Below are 18,002 nucleotides of genomic sequence, written 5' to 3'. Positions count from 1 at the left end.
CTTTCTTATTTTGTTACTTTCTTTTATTTATTACTTTCTTATTTTATCATGAATAATAATATAGTAGCAGATAAATTAAATTGGCATTATATTTAAAATAATCGATAAAGTATACGATATTTAAATATCATACAGTATTTCATATCAGAAATGATTTATCCAACTTTATTGCCCTATGACATTTGAAATACATTTTTTTTATTATTATGTTATTTTTTCAATTTGGCATTTTTTTTTTTCACAATAATTCTGTTTGTGGAAAAAAATTCATTCCAAAATAATTAATTTTATCTATTTAAAAGCTCGCCTAGTATGTATTATCTTTTATCAGAGAAATATATATGAATATGCATGTATGTGAATATGCATATATATATATATATATATATATATATATGAGTACAACACAAGCATAGCTTTCAAATGAAATGCATATCGTATGCAAATAATTTACAAAAATACAAAATAAATTATTAATTTAACGTGAGTGTATATAATACTTATTTTCCAAAAGAAATCTAAACTAATTTAAGAATCTACGAATTTACAATACGCAAGCTCATGAAATTTAGACATTCAGTGAAATATTAATGTGGACAATATGGTTTAAGAAAAATTTTAGCCACTCATACTAGTTGTCTATAGTCGTAATGAGTAAAATTTATAGATAATCATAAATGTATAACAATGTATCAAAAGCAATTCGAACTAGAAGAAATCATATTATAAGAGGTTTTTTACTATTTTGTTTAAAGTTTCAACCTAGGTTGTAACAATAGTTTAATGTTCAAGGATTATTCAATCAATATATCAAGTTATAGTAATATAAAAATCATTAATATATTCTTAAAAGTAATAGAATTAATAAAAATCTTATATCGAAAATATTATAAAAGAAAGACCATCTTAAAATGAATTAAGTATAAAATATATACAAATAAATTGATTAAGCCAATATGTGTTGTTTTTTTCTATTTCAAATTATATACTATTGCGATCACAGCTTTTACATTAAAATTTCGCTTGATAAATGAATGTAGAATAAATAGTAATAGCATTTTAGATTGTAATTCAAACAGATAAAATAAGAGTTTAAGAAAATTACCGTTATTTCTTATATTGAAATAATCTTAAATTATTCCTGCGAAAATGAAAGGAATTTATTTTTTTCATTAAAATTTATATGAACAGATATATTTTTCTCTATTTATCAAGAGCATAAATTTGTAAATCCGAAATAAATGAAAGATTAAAAGTTATGAAATATAATTTTCTAAACGACGTTATTTAGTCTCTAAAAAATAAGAAATTTAATCATTTAAATCATAAAATAATAATATGCAGTAAAATAAAGACTTGCAATAATATATTATAAAGTTTTATAATTGAAAAAATATTTTATCCGAAATTTTGCGATAAATATTTCCTACTCTTTCTACTTCTTATTTCATTAGCGTTCATACTCTTATGTCCGTAATAATTGTTAGAAAGTAATATTAATCTTGGATTTGTTCTTTCAATAAAAATGAATTTATTACCAATGGTGTTATATGTACACCGTTTTGCCCTACTTTACTACCTCGTAAAAACACTAACTGACATGAATATTGCATTAAGACAATTGATGACTTTTATTAATACAAATTAAAATATAAAAAAAGGTTGTTAAAAATGCTGAGCTTAAAAATGAAATATTTCACCGTATTGTGAATTATGATTTTAAAGACCATATTTATCTGGTAAACATATGTCTTTAGTTTAAGCTTAAAATTATTTATTAATATAATGCGGTAAGATTTACATAATTTTAATATATATATATATATATATATATAAACTGAATATTATTTAAAATAATATGATACACCGTCACTGGATTTTTACAATTATTTGAAAAATTCCAATGCCATAATCATGTAAACGAAGAATTCATTTATTTATTACATTTCTCAATATAAAAGAAAGATTAGAATTTTATATGAAATGATATTTAGTTTCTTTAAACTTTTTGTTCAAACCTCTCATAGTTGAAATGTTGTATTAATAATAAAATAACGGAATAATAGATGCGATGAAACATGACAGTAAAAAGAGTAAAAAGGCTTGAATATGTACTGTAAGTGGTTCAGATGCAAAATGCAAGAGTATAATCGTGGAGGCTAGCCAATATTGGACAATTTGAGATTCTATATCAGCCATGCGTACAAGCTTCGCATGAAAAATTTTTATCCACGACAAAAAGTAACTGGGCGCATTCTCGTAAAATGATCGGATAAAAATTTGCGTAGGCGGATAAAATGATCTCGCCGTATTTCAATCAAATTCTTTGTACTTCCTTTATTAAGTGTAGATTTACTTATTGATTTTATTCAGCCAATAATGTGTATTATTAGACATTATAATAAAAACGTAGATCTACGTATATATAATGCAATAAATAGGTTTTATTCAATTTCAAAATATTGGAAAAGATTGGTAGCACAAAGCACGTTGGTTCAATCAAGTTACATTGTCTTATTATAAACAAAAGTATTGCTTATGAGTTTCATATTTCTTGTCTTTAATGACGCGTGATAGTAGCTTCAATTAAAAATTGCGAAAATAAGGGAAGCGACAAAATAAAAAATAAAAAATATCTGTAATACTTACGGCCTATTTGTATATCATAATATTATAATTAATTTTTTCAAATTCTCTACGAAATGTTCGACAATTATCGAAGCGTAAAACACTCTCAGAATTTAAATGACTTATAGTAATTTTATTCTAGATATTGTAGACAAAATTTAGACAAAGGAAGTCTAATGGATCACGCTTACTATTATTATTAAATGATCGAAAGGAAATAAAGTTCTCAGGATGATGTCCTCTAGCAAGGGATAGGAAACATTCCGATGAGCTGCCTGAAATTTTCTTCCCAATAACAAGGAGGTCAGAACTTTACGTCATTAGACAAGAATCTACAGTGTGTTATGAGACTCTCGGCGATACGACAGTTACGGAAAAGCAACAAATGTCGCCCTCCACTTTTCCCCTTACGTAACTATATCATGGCATTCGAACGAACAACCAAACCGTCTGATTCGATTCAACAAATTTCTGATTCCAGTCAGCCTGGCATCCCACGCGCAGATGCTTTGTAAGCTCACGGAATACTCGATTGCGTGACATTTCTTTACCGCCTTTCCTTTTATCCTTTCTTATGCACTACTTTCTTTATTTTCTTATAGATCGCTCCTACCATCTCATTCAATCTATGAATTTCTGTAATTTTCAATAATTTATTCCTCTTCTTATTCTTACCATGTCACTAACGTAATCGTTCTTTCCCCATCCCCATCCCTCGTCCCAACTCGTGAGCATAGTTTTCTTTTCAACATTGTGATGCTGTAATTTAAACAATTCTGCGATCCTATAAGCTCCAACATTCTTAACGGTTATGAGAATATTTTTCACTAATAATTTCAAGTATTTATTTAAATCAGAATGTTTTTCAATATTTACGATGTTATTTATTTATAGCAAGGATTATAGATTATAATCTCTACGTATCAATATATATATATTGATGTATTAGTTAATATTAATTTATATTTTAAGACGATATTTGAAATTCTATACTCTTATACAAATTATCCGAGTGAAATTAAAATTATAATGTAGAGATAGTAAATCTAATGGATTATTATAAATTATTAGAACATTTAAAACTCGAGAAATGCTCATTCTTAGTCATATAGTTTTACTGATAAATTCTTTTTAAATAATATCTAAGAGTTATAAAAATACATTATAATTTTAATGGCAGTAGATGTGAAACGAAATATTTTTAAAAAATTTCATTTGTCAGTAACAACGTTGGGATATTCTTGGCGCGAGTTGACGAATAATTTCAACGCGAAAATTATGACTCGATAATAATGTGATACATGCGCGTATAGTGCAGTCGTTACGTACCTTCGGTACTTCAAAACTCCATATCTTGCTGACAATCGACAGGAAACTGAAAGTGTATGCATTGGGAGCTCCAGTGATTAGAAATCGATGGTAGTATTAATGTAAGAGTGCGAGGGCTTAGTATTTCAGTAATATCGAGGCTTTGTCGTTTGTGTTGTAATTTTACATCGATTGTCTAATGGTCGAGCAACGAATATAGACTATAATGAGCGAAGTCATTTGAAAAAGGAAAAAGAATGTGACTCTGTTCAATCGTAACACTGATCTCATTAATTATAGATAAAAAGAAAATAATAAAGATTTCCTTTTATATTAACGAATTCATTACTTTTAACTACTGTGATAATTTTGATAGAGTCGCTAAAAATTGACTAAACTATATTTTAGATTAATAATATTACTCTTGTACTCTCACTACAATAAACGTTATGTAATTTATAGTAAATTAATTAACGTATCAATAATTACAAATCAAGCATTGTGGCTCAATTTCATTTAACAATAATAATGTTATATAAACCAATATATACCGATCGATACTTTACATAATAATCGTAAATTAAGCAAAAGGAGTAAATTATTTTATACATTATGATATAAAAGTTCAAGAATTTTACATAATTAAATATTCATTCGATTAAAAAATTTCACGAGATATATGATTTTCTTGTCAATTTAATAAAATTATGTAGAAAAATGATGAAAATGACGTCTAGATTGTCGCAATATTTTATTAATTATAATAAACAAAACTATTTATATTCAAAGTACTTGCATTGCATAAAAGTATGATTAGAAAGTAGCAATTTTGAATGAAAAATCTTTCATGATTTCGCAAATATCAAGGTTTATTATTTTATTTTAAATTGACATTTTCTTATTTGCTTAATTTGTGTTTAGGCGAAAGCATCTATTATAAAAAATTTTTCCTACAAATTTAGAAAAAATTTCTCCAAAGTCACGATAAGACGAACATAAATATAAAGAAGATAAACATTAAGAAACAAAATTTCTTTTACCTTTATTAACCCTCAACTTTAGTATAGAAGAATTTTTCACATCTTAACTGCGGAACGACGCTAGAGAATTTTCATGGACATAAGCATCACCCAACAATGGGATTCTAACTGTCTTCTTGTCTTGCTATCGTGGTTATCTGAACATTCCCCTACATTGTCTAACCTCTATCGCTCTTTCTTTCCCACTTTTCATTCTTTGTTTCATGAAGGCTTCATTGTTCAAAAGCTGTATTTTTCTCGAGCTTCAGCACCTGCGAGCCACCTCACGTGTTTCTGCCATTTTTTTCTCTTGTCCACGAAAACTTTAGGTTAGTTCTCCATTCTAAACTAAGCGGTATGACTCTTTCTGTCCTTTTTGTAGTACAATCGCGTATGAAACCGTCCATAGGCTGTAAGTTCATTAATGGAAAGCTCTAATAATAGAAGTTCCAAATGTATTTTTTTATACGAATAGAAACTTAAAAAAGTAGATTCTAATGAATGTGGAATAATAAAAGAGGATTGTTTGTTACATCCCATAAAAATCATATTACGCTAAACATCGAAATAAATGGAAATAGTCGGCTGTTTTCAGAAGAACATTCTGACCTGTCAAGAATATTTAAACAATATCCGAGTAATGATTATCTAATAATGATAATGAAAATATTTTATTCAACGTGAATTATGTCAATGAATTTAATGAATAGACGCATTAAATAATATTAAAACATTTATCTTAAAAATGTGCACTAACAATGAAGTATATAAATGGAATATAAATGAATTGTATTTTAATCAATTATGCAGTAATATGAGATTATAAAATTACTTGACGAAATATACTGATAGCTTGATATATTTTGTTATTTTTTATCTTTGTGTTATTAGAGCATTGAAAATTGTTTATGCGTCTGTTGATATTTTTAACTTGCGTTATTTTTTTTTTAGAATATGTATATTTTTAAATGTCACAAAAACTATTTTAAGACTGAATCATAATCATAGAATGTATAAATTGTTGATAAACTGAATTCTCGTATAGTTTTAAATTGAATTAGTAAAACAAATTGGGCTACGAAGATAAACCGAATTACACACTTCAATATTGATAAATAGATACATTAACCCGTTATTATTATATCGGATTATATATTTATTAGATTTTTCATGATAAGAGTATTTATAGTAACATACGTGATGAGGAAAAGTTTTATGAGAATAAATCCATCCGAAGTTAGAGAAAAAATAATATAAATTACGATTATTAGTAAAATAGATTAACATTTTATTCAGTAAAATATTAACTAAGCAATGATTGAAATATAATGAAAGTAAAATTTAATTTTTTATGCAATGATAGATTATTGTTTATACTTACGCACATAATACAATTTTAAGAATTGTTTATGTAATATTACACACACACACACACATATATATATACTAAACCTAATACAAACACTTTATACATTATTATAACTATAAAGTATACTAAATTTACCAGAAACGTTCCAATGAGTTGTGTAAATTAAAGTAAAAAGTACTTTTGAAGTTTCGTGTGTACTAAAAGGTTTAAATTAAAAAAGATTACAATTCTTGAATCATATACATTTATTTAAATTTTATCTTGTGCACTTTTAATAATGAAAGCTATAATTTAAGATGTGTATTTAATATTTAAGTTATTTAAACATTAAATTATAAATACAAATATGAGACTGATTTAAACAAATCTTTAAAATATTCTAACCGCTACTCTTCATTCTCAATCTATACGCAATATTTTCCGTATTTATTCCGTAATTATTCAATTATTTTCGAAAAGATTTATTCGAGTTCAATAAAAATTATATAATGTAATCGCCATTTATGTTCAATATTTGTATAAACAAATGAACTATCTGAGATGATATAAATAGAGTCAGACGAGTTTATGGAATAGCATGGGCAATTGTCCAATTATCCATACAAATTTAAGAAAAAACACGCGTTCCACAAAAATAATAGTGAAATGACATTACGTAATTTTTAATGAGATGGTTCTTTAGATTTTTTTTTTTAATTATAATAATTCATCAGTGTTCATTCAATTAATCATAATCGCATATTTTCTCAGAAAATAATATTCTTATATAAATTTGAATATAATGTAATTTAAAATTGTAATAATTAATTTAACATTAATTAATGAATTAATGTTTATTCGATTAAGGATTCATTGAAAAATTAGATTTACTATAAGTTTATTAAATATTATAAACAAATCTTATATTCTCAAAATACCATACACTACGACATACATAATACCTAAAATCATTTTTACATACGCTGAAACATATTTTGATTTTTAATCCAAAGTAACAGGTAGACGATATTTTATATTTTATTTTTATATTTATTTCTATTTGAATAAAGTAATAAATGAATAATGACAAGATATTTATATAAAATAATGCTTCCTTTCATTTATTTCAATGACGAATAAATAAATGTTTTATTAACTTTTCAATAGAAATACATTAATAAAATATTCTGTATATATTGGACAATTTTATTATTAAAAATTTTTTTTTAGTAGATCATATCACATCATTCCTTAATAATATAATAACAATATAATAACTTTTCAACGATAAAATATTTATATTTTACAACATACTAATTTCATTTGCTAAGATATTAAAATTAGTCAAGAAATACTAAGAAAATTCGTAATTTTTAATGCGGAAAAGTTTGTACTCTTCTGTAATTATTATTTAATTTAATATGTATACATTGCTTAATATTCATTAATTGTTTATGATTTGAACAATTAAAATATTCATTAACAAATAATAATTTTTAGAAATGGTTGAAATAAGAGAAAACAATTAATTATAGTAAGAAAATCTCTTCAACGATAACTTGTAATGATTTACGGATAACCGATTTAACCGATAAAACTTATTCAGCAAATACCTTTTTAAATTATTTGAAGGAAAACTTTTGATCAAACGTATAAGTTCTTAACGAATTCTACAAGGGAGAAAACTAAGATTTTCGAGAAAAAGTCGGTTTAAAAGGAACATCATTGGCGTTTTTCACTTTAATGTCCATTTTGTCCCCAATACCTTTTTCGAAACCCCTTTTCTATCTATTGAGAATATGCATAGATTAGTAATTTTTTTATATAAATTTTGAAGTCGCTTGATTTTACAAACTTAAGTACAGAAGAGCATACTTGACAAGATACAGGAAAGAGTAAATTATAAAAAGAAATTGAAAGTTTTGTCAACGATATAATGTTATTATTATTTACTAAAGCCTTTTAACGGCTTTAATTGCATAACCATCATGTAAGTATATATATATATATATATATATATATATATATATAATTCTATTATTGAATAATCAAAATTAAATACTATATAGTTCATAATTTACTAATGGTAAAAGTTCAATGTTCTTATATCCTTATTTAAATACCTTCCATAATCTTTCTAATATTGAAAAGAAACATTTTGTTATTCTATTTTCATTATGTACTAAATTTTTAAAGCGAATTATCGACATAAAATAATAAAAAGAAGAAAATCCTTCTTCGTGTATGAGATATAATGATGAAATTTGACTTCCATTAAAAACATAAAGAAGTTGAAAGTCCCCTTTAAATTTGAATTGAAATACCTTTAGATCTAATTATTCCAGCAACACTGCGCGAGATAATACTCGGCGCAGAGCAAACACTATTAATGAAAAAAAAAAAAAAAAAAAAAAAAAAAAAAAAAATAATAATACATAATAAATGCAATAATCTAAAAAGTGGAATTTATCAAGAGCTTTGTGCGAAAAGATATTCATTGGAATCGACAAGATCGAAGGATCGACGTGCAAGTAAATATGTTGATTTGATAATCGGCACAGACGGCTATACGTAAAATGCCCGTATATCATTACTAGTTTCGGGCGCCACGTTTATCCAGGCAGGCGAATTTTGAAGTTCCCATCGCTAGGAGGGATAAAGGATTCAGGCTGCGGAAAGCGATAGTCAGGCCTTATCGAGAGTTAGAAGAGCGTGGGGAGAATGAAACGTGACAGGGACATTCCTCAGCGGTGATGATCGGCTGTGACCGCGTACAACCAATCCCCATGAAATATTCACCGGAAACGGAGCGGCGATCGCCGACCGATAAAACAATATCGGATTAATAGCTTTGTTTTCGTCACGTTTTACGCGCCCGTAGCCGCGTTATTCGCCGCCGAATGCGCAATTGATTTTACGGCGACAGCAGATTTCTGGCCCACTTCAACACGTATTCCGCTTCCCTTACCGTGTCCCACGCTCTAGCTTCTACTATCTCTCCCTCTTTCTCTTTCTCTCTCTCTCTCTCTCTCTCTCTCTCTCTCTCTCTCTCCATCTCTCGCTTGACTTCTCAATTTTTCGCAATTTTTCGCTCTTTCGCTCTCTCGCTCTCATAGCTATTTTTTCATTTTGTTTATAGCTTTGTGGTACTTTTCAATTCATTCATACATCTCAATATCATTTGAGGATTCAAGTTTTTACGACACATTAAATTAATTATTCGACAATTTGTTTCAGTGACACTTAACCGCAAATGATTTTCACGATTTGTTATTATCAGACTTATTCAAGCTAATTTAAGCGACATAACATCGAAGAAAGGAAATATCTTATTATTACAAACGTAATGAAAAATACCTATTAAACTGAGAGAGGACTAATTTGATTTTCTTTTGCGTCAACACGAATTTATAGAAATAACTTATAAATTTGATGATTGGACTTACCAAATTGAAGAGTAAATACCACCAAAGTCGTATTAATAACTGAATATGACTTTAATACCGTCACGGTTATAAATATAAAGAATTTCTCAATATCTGAAAGTTTGGAAATTGATCGAAATTTGAAAGATTCAGCCTTGAGTAATCGCATACAATACAAATCCCGCACTCGCACACTGTCAGGGACAGAACTTTCCAAAGAAGCCATAAATGAATGTAGCACGTGAAAATGGACGTGCAAACTGAGGTAATATTTTTGGTTCTGATTTCACATTAAAATCTTATGCCAAATAGCAAGTCTATAATATAATTTTTGTTAATAAAATTAATGATCTTATTGATTAATAACAAAGAATATCGTAAGGTTTAAATTAATTGATAAAATATTTAGAGACAATTCTTAAATAATTCTCGTTTATGGAGGATCGATTATAATGAAGAGGTAACCAATACTTTTTAATGTTAATTCTGTTCAGTTAACGAAACAACAGGCGGATGAATGACAAAATTCAATACATGCAATATGATGGAAGAGTATTAAGCCATAATTGACTTTTCGATAGTGGCACAATATTCAATTTTTCGACCGCCGCGTTCTATGTTGTCTAAGACATTAAATTATTCTTAATATTACCCTTCACAGTTTCAAATTAGTATTTATAATTTTAGCATAAATTCATCATTGCAAATAATTACTTGCTTTCATCTATACTAAAATCTGCTTTTCGTAACTCTTGCTTTTGCGTAACTGTTGAAAATTACTCTGAAGGCATCAAAACCAAGTAATTATGGTATATACATATTCCTACATCAAAAAGTTATAATTCATATATTAACATTGATTAATTTGAGGAAACATTAGTGTGAAACTAATAAATAAAAAATTTTAATTATTAATAAATTACATAATCAACAACGGATCAAGAACTTATATAAATTTAACTTCGTATTATATAATATTTTGTTTTTAAATAAAGTATTTATAAACATTGCATGATCAAGCCAAGTAAAATTTTTACAAAAGAATTTATAAAATGTTTATTTATTTTTATTTTGATTCTATTATATATATATATATATATATATATATAATTATGTATTCATATTCGTATGAATAAGTTTTAAACTACTAATATTATTTATATGATTTATAATTTATTCTGTGTCTTTAATTATTTATTCCTTTAATTTGAAATACTCAAACTTAATATTTTTTTATAATATATAAATTCTCATCTAAACCAAAATACGTCGATAAATTGAAAATAATATGATCTAAACATTTTAATTCTAACGAATAATTTATTTACCGATAAAGTATTAAATTTTTCAAATATAATTATAAAATTTCATATTGAAAATCATAGAACTAATATAAATTTACTGATAATAAAGAACAGTGTCCTGCAATATATAAAAAAAAATTATATCTCACTTATAATAAACTGCATCATAAAAGCAAAAACACTATTTAAAAAATGATAAAATTCCGTAAACATTGACTTAGATTTTAATGTACTGAATTATAAAATCGAGAAATCCCTTTAATGTGTTCTAATTTTTGAAATACATCTAACTTAAAAAATTGTGAGAAAGGATTACGTAACACAGCTGGACTACATGAAGTAGCCTTAAGGATTTGAAATATTTCAGATCTGATAAACGATGAAGAAAGATATCATTTTATTTAAAATTGAATTCAAATAAATTAGATCCGAATTAGAATTTGAAATTCGCATTAAAAAAAATTGCGTTAAATTCAATTTTCACATTTGTTTGTATCTTAACTCAAAATCATTTGTAATAACTAAGTTTATATTTTAAAGTTTTGTAAAGTAAAAATTATAACATTTATCACTCAATTTCTAAATAATCTATAAATAATATAAATTTTATGAATAAAACTTCATTTCCTACATTGAAAAGCACAAATATGAAAAAAGTACAGAAATTCATACAAATTTTCTATCAATAATGTAGAAATTCTTATAATCTTTTACTTCACTTTCTCTGTATTAATATTACTATCGCCTGGGTTTTTCAATTTCCAATATTAAATAAACATTTTATTCGGTTAATTAAAATACAATTGATGAAAAGTTTATAAATCTATTATTTAAGATAAAAATTTAGATTGCAATATAAATAGAATACATAAATTCATAAAACATCGTTCTGTAAAGTAAATACGTTAAAAATATATAACGTCAATTAGAATAACGAAGGATGAAAATGATGAAAATCAACATTCGTTAGAGGAAACAGAATGAAAATTAATTCTACTACTGACAAAAAATTCGAAAACTCGTATTTCATTCATTTACAATATAATTTTACAATAATTCTCATTTACATAATATTCGGCATTCTTATTTTTATTAATGTTAATTGCTTGCAATATAATTTCCACATTCTTATTCATATCTAAATTATTGAAAAAAAAAAAATAAATTATGCATTTTAACTGTTCAATCTTCCTAATTGTATAAACATATTAAGTGAAAGCATTCATATATTTACTTACTTTTACTTTTTAAAGTGAAAGCATAATTTCTTTTACGTAGATTGTTAAGTGATTGATCCTTAGCGACTTTGATCGCTTTTTCATTACGAGTACAAACAAGACCATAAACTAATCATAATACGATCAGTTGTAAAATTGATAGGATTATAAAGTAAAAATAGAAAATCATAAATACGAAGTTATATAAATGGATATATTAATGAGCTTGGTATTACATGTTCTTATTTTAGAATTTCTGAAATCAATTTTCACTAACGAATCCGCTATCAAAAATATTCTATGTCCATTGATTTCTACCATTTATTTCTGTGTTTGCTTTTAACGCTCATTTCTTTCACAGATTATTTATTTATTTATATCGTTAGCTTTCTCCTAATGTATACTCACCAATGATTAACGTTAACATTCATTCGTATTCTTATACAAGTAGTATACATTTCGACGTACATCTAAGAGAAAGAGAGGGATGGAGGGAGAGAGAGGGAGGGAGAGAGAGGGAGGGAGAGAGAGGGAGAGAGGGAGAGAGAGAGAGAGAGAGAGAGAGAGAGAGTGATAAAGAGTAAAAATTGAACTCTTGTAGCTGAGGGAGAAGAGGGTAAGGTAAAGAGGCAAGGTAAAGAGGAAGTATCGAGGCGTAATACGATACACTCCAAGGCCTTTAATAATGTTATACTTCTAACTAACTTCATCTGGTTCACCATATACCTGCTCTTCAATCTTCTTCATAGTAGTCCTTATATTATTTCTCAGCTCAAAGGAAGAATTACGCAATGGATAGAATTTAAACTACGTTGCTCTATCTTTTTAATTATATGTGAAGATGCATATATTAAAAGAGAAAGAGAACATTTATTAACTACAGATTTCCAAGTGATATAAAAAGATGGATAAATAGGTGCGGAGGCCAACTATAATAGTTAATTTATAATTTATAATCTACAATTTAAAATAAATAACTGTATGTAAAGTCTATTGTTGCATGTTACTAAAATACTTTATTTTTTGCGACGAATAGACAAAGTCATAATTAGATTTATATTAAAAACAGCATTTTAGCAAGTATGGGAGAAAGATACGAGGGATAGAGTTTATGATTTGTATTTTAAAATGTCACATTAGAGATAACTAAACGTGGACTAAAGTTCACTCTACGTGAAACATTTCGATTAAAATTATAATTTTTCACAATCATTATTGTCATTTATTTATTTCTAATTATTGTATTTATAACATAATGTCCAGACGTATGAATAAATATTTCAAAAATTCATGTCGGTAGCGTACATCACATCACAATAATTATCATGTACGATTAATAATTAGTCTCAGTTCCTTCGGCTCCCCAAGTATTACGATTATTTTCCAAAGAAACATCTCTAAAATTTCACTAGACGGAAAGAATTACTATATTTATTGAGCAGCGTGGCGAGTGCATCATTATGATCAAATAAATAGTCTCTTTAATGCTGTTTATTACTTTTTTTTTTTTTTTTTTTTTTTTTTTTTTTTTTTTTTTTTTTTTTTTTTTTTTTTTGAACACTTTATCATTCATTCGGAAGTAGATTATGAGAATGAAAACACTAATTTTCACTCTCCGTGTTACGTATCCAACATAAATCTACATACAGTATCGTTTAATTTTATAAACAGGGGTATAATTATATTTAATTATGTTTAATGAGAAAACACCTGTGGTGAAATGAAATTTACGCGACTAATTAGTTGAATGTAATAATACTGAGATAAAAGATATAATAATAAGATAAAGATATATAATAATAATATAAATTGAAATGCAAATAAAAAACCTTCTAAGACACAATATTTTGTAAATTAAACTAATAAACAAAGACTTCTATTTTCGCTATATTGCATGTTTTTATTCACTTATGAATTATTTAAATATTTAATATATTCACTATATAAAATCTATAAATCCGGTATATTATATTAAGTATTAGTAAATTTTTTTAATAAAAATAAAATTAAAAGCAATAAGTATTTGCTCATCATTGTACATGGTTTATTTTATTTTCATTAAATACTTGAAAGCGTATCGCATGAACGTAATATTATTATTTAAATTTTCTTTAATTATAAATTAAGTAAGAAGTTAATAAATGAAAATATTTTAATGTTGCATTTTTAACTGGTTTGGTTATTATTTATACCAATGTTAAAATTATACACTTTGTACGAAACATTTAAATGGAAAACATATTTATTATAACACTTATTACAAATTATTCTATTTGTATTAATTTTATGAATCATTAGAATTATGCTACGAAGAAATGATTAAACTTCGGTATAAATTTTTTTTTTTTTATATAATACAATTATATTAATAATATTATATTATAAAATTCTTATAAAACATTATTATATTAATACAATTTACGATTTAATGTTATTTCATTACTCAACAGCCTTTCTTTAACTAAATTCTCAGTCTTATAAAACTGTTTGCATATTTAGAGAAAATAATACATTATCCCATTTTTTTTTCTTTTATAAAAAAACATACAATCTTCGTGCCACTAATAAAATAATGAAATTATTGAAAGTTTTATTATTACCTACCCGGAAAGAAAATTTATTTTATAAGCACGAGAGCGTCGATACTTTAAATTCATGAATTCTAATACATAACCAATTAGGTCACACGCGGTAAGCCGTCTTCATACTTTCATCAATAACAGTTCTTCCGGACGAACTTTAATGAAAACCTTTCAAAATTCAACGAACACTCCATTCTTTACCAGGTCAATTAGAATTCGCGACCAGCCTGCATGAACTATCAGCTGCTACTGGTCGCTTCTGCTCTTCCACGCCTTTCGCCAAATTGCTCGTCAATACCTATTGCACCCACGACGCCACTACCACCCACGCACATACATAATATTAAAGTTTAATTCGTATAAGAACTTTCGTTGCCACTTTTAGAAATTTATCATAATGGATAGTGTCGATCGACAGATCCTTAAATATTTAAATGCTTATATTATCATGGAATGTCATGAGTTGCTTATTATTGTGATTAGCGATTGAGCTGCTGCATTGTAATAATTTCGACTCTTATCACTGTTTATGATAAGAGGCGGATGCCTCTAATGTTTCCGGCAATGTTCGACGCTCGAGTCATTCGCTCAATGTGATTAATACTTTATCGAGAAGATTTTGCATATAAATGGATGAATGAATTTTACCTGCTGCGTGAAAGCATTGGAGCATTCACAATGATAATTAAGCTAATAAAACAACATCGCATCATCGCAACATTTAATTATACATTAAACATAGCGGTGGTATTATAAAAATTACTGGATAAATTATTAAAATAATAATCCGTTCAGAGCCAAAAATTTTATCGTCCTCTCTACGATTATTCCCAGCCGTAAAATCTTATTTAAATTGTCGGAAACGTTGATAAAATCCGAATTCCGAATAGTAGCTGTATATTGTGATCGTTAAACACAGCGTCGATCATTATCCAACAAGATCATTATTATTTCGATAATTCCCCGCGTCCATAAAGCAATTCGCCTATTTTAATTATTTAAGCTCCCATTCACTTTAGCCAACCCAATAAATATACATCTCAAAAATTGAATCGCACTCGTGCGTCGGTCGTTGTCAGGTTCTCGTCACGAAACTATAAGCACTAAGGGCACGGGCACTCGAGCACTCGAATTGTCCGGTACTAAAACCATCCGCGAAACGTCGATATTACAATTTCAGCAAGTTGATCAACAAGTAATTGAATGCAACGACGAATCAGCAATTGTCCGTCGATAATCAAATGCGATAATAGCGCCGCCTGATCACGGAGGAGCTTCGTCTACTGCTGCTGTCCCGCGGGTTTAACCATTAACAACAATGTCCGAGTAAGTCTTACGAATGCTCACTTACCTTATTCCGCCTCGGATTGTATCGTAGTTGAGAGTTCGAGCGCCGTGCATCCACGTGACATAGCCCGTGGGATGGGGCACTTTGCTGACCACACACTTGAGCTCTATCGTACTGCCGGCTTTGTAAAACTTGTCACCGGCGGTCGCGCCATGCTCGTCAACTATCTCGACCTTCGGCACTGTAATAAACGGACAAAGAGAAAGAGAGACAGAGAGAAGAATGAAAAAAATGAATCATAAATAACGAGATGATTATATATCGTGGAATATTGTGGGAGGCTCGAATGGAGATGCGTATATGTTGTTTTTAACATTTTAAATTTCTTATTCTTAGTCGATTGTATTAGCCAAAAGCCATTGTGGTATCGCCTCCAATGTATGAGCAATTATTATCGATATTATTAAATTATTAAATAAATTATGAATATTACTAATTATATCATACGGATGCTCATTGATGTGAATTGAACATTAATTTCATAAAACATTTAATTAACAGTTTTATATAGAATAGATGCATATAATTAAATAAACAAAATTCAAAATATATATATATATATATATATATATATATATATTATACTTTATACCGACTTTTAAATACATTCTGCATAAAATAAACTTGCTTCAAACATCCAAAGCCACCAACATATTAAATTCTCTTTCTGAGCTCAATTTTTATTACAAAAGCGTTTAATGATGAATTTTTCAATGGCGAAAGAAAAAAGGTCTTAATACTTTTTAATGCAATTTTCTAAACATTAATACACTTATTTTAATAATATTCAAAAGTTATTGCATAATACATGAAAAACGCAGGTAATCGAGATGCTTAAATTATATATAAGCATTAGTGATAAATTTACAAAAAATGTGTATACATAATATGATTAATTAATTAAAAAAATTAATTATATATATATATATATATATATAGAGAGAGAGAGAGAGAGAGAGCAATGACAAATATTTTATTAATTGTATCAAAGATTCTCACATTATTCTTAAATTGTTTGAATTGAAAATATTTTTTAAAGCAAATAGAATTTCAGATTATTTAAATTATTTTCACCTATAACAAAGCTTGTTGTTAATAAATCGTTAAACCCATGGTATGACTAGCATTATTAGCTGCATTTCATACTTTTATAAGATTCATTTTTTTCGTATAGATTCTATTATCATATAATTAAACTTTTTCGACGCTTTGTTTTGTATAATATTTTGTTGTATTGGTAAAAGAAATAGAATTAAATGTGAATACTAAAGTACCACTTAAAGTTGTTTATACCAATATTAAATTTCTAAAAAAATTCTTCTTCTGTTCGTAATTTTTTACATAGTTTCATTGTAAATTAAAAATTTACGACACGAACAAATGCATATTTTACAAGCAATTTTATAAGATAATTGCAAAAATTATATTGGATAAAATTTTATTGAGAATGAAAGAAACAATTCATTTTTTATATTATAGAGACTAAAATAATTTCTTTTAATTATGTGATTTATTTAAAGTAAACTGAAAAACTAAAATACACAATATTAAATTCTTAAATTCTTATCAAACTATTTTATCAATTATTTCTTTAGAAATCACTGTATTAAATATATTCGAAATACACTAGTATAGATGATTTACTTTATTAATCTGTGACAAAAGTTACGTTAAAAATAGAAAAACACATAAATCTAACCATTTAAATGAATAATGCGAAAAAAAATCTTAGGGCAATAAAATTGAATTTTACATGATAACGTATAAACACGTACTATTATATAATTTGATTTAACAACATTCGTGTTTAAGCTTGTGTTAAT

At 26.7% G+C, this 18,002-nt stretch overlaps 1 protein-coding gene across 1 annotated transcript in view; it reads right to left on the bottom strand.

The window, feature by feature from the left end:
- LOC105367548 (defective proboscis extension response 14) overlaps window positions 1-18,002 on the bottom strand; it is a 205,719-nt gene that overhangs the window by 62,839 nt on the left and 124,878 nt on the right. The window contains exon 5 of the mRNA XM_011506302.1: window positions 16,183-16,360. Within this exon, the coding sequence (XP_011504604.1) occupies window positions 16,183-16,360 (178 nt within the window). The remainder of the gene's footprint in view (window positions 1-16,182; window positions 16,361-18,002) is intronic.

This window comes from Ceratosolen solmsi, unplaced genomic scaffold, assembly GCF_000503995.2.
Source record: "Ceratosolen solmsi marchali unplaced genomic scaffold, CerSol_1.0 scaffold7, whole genome shotgun sequence".
Taxonomy (NCBI): Eukaryota; Metazoa; Arthropoda; class Insecta; order Hymenoptera; family Agaonidae; genus Ceratosolen; species Ceratosolen solmsi.
This window is presented reverse-complemented; position numbering and strand designations above follow the sequence as displayed.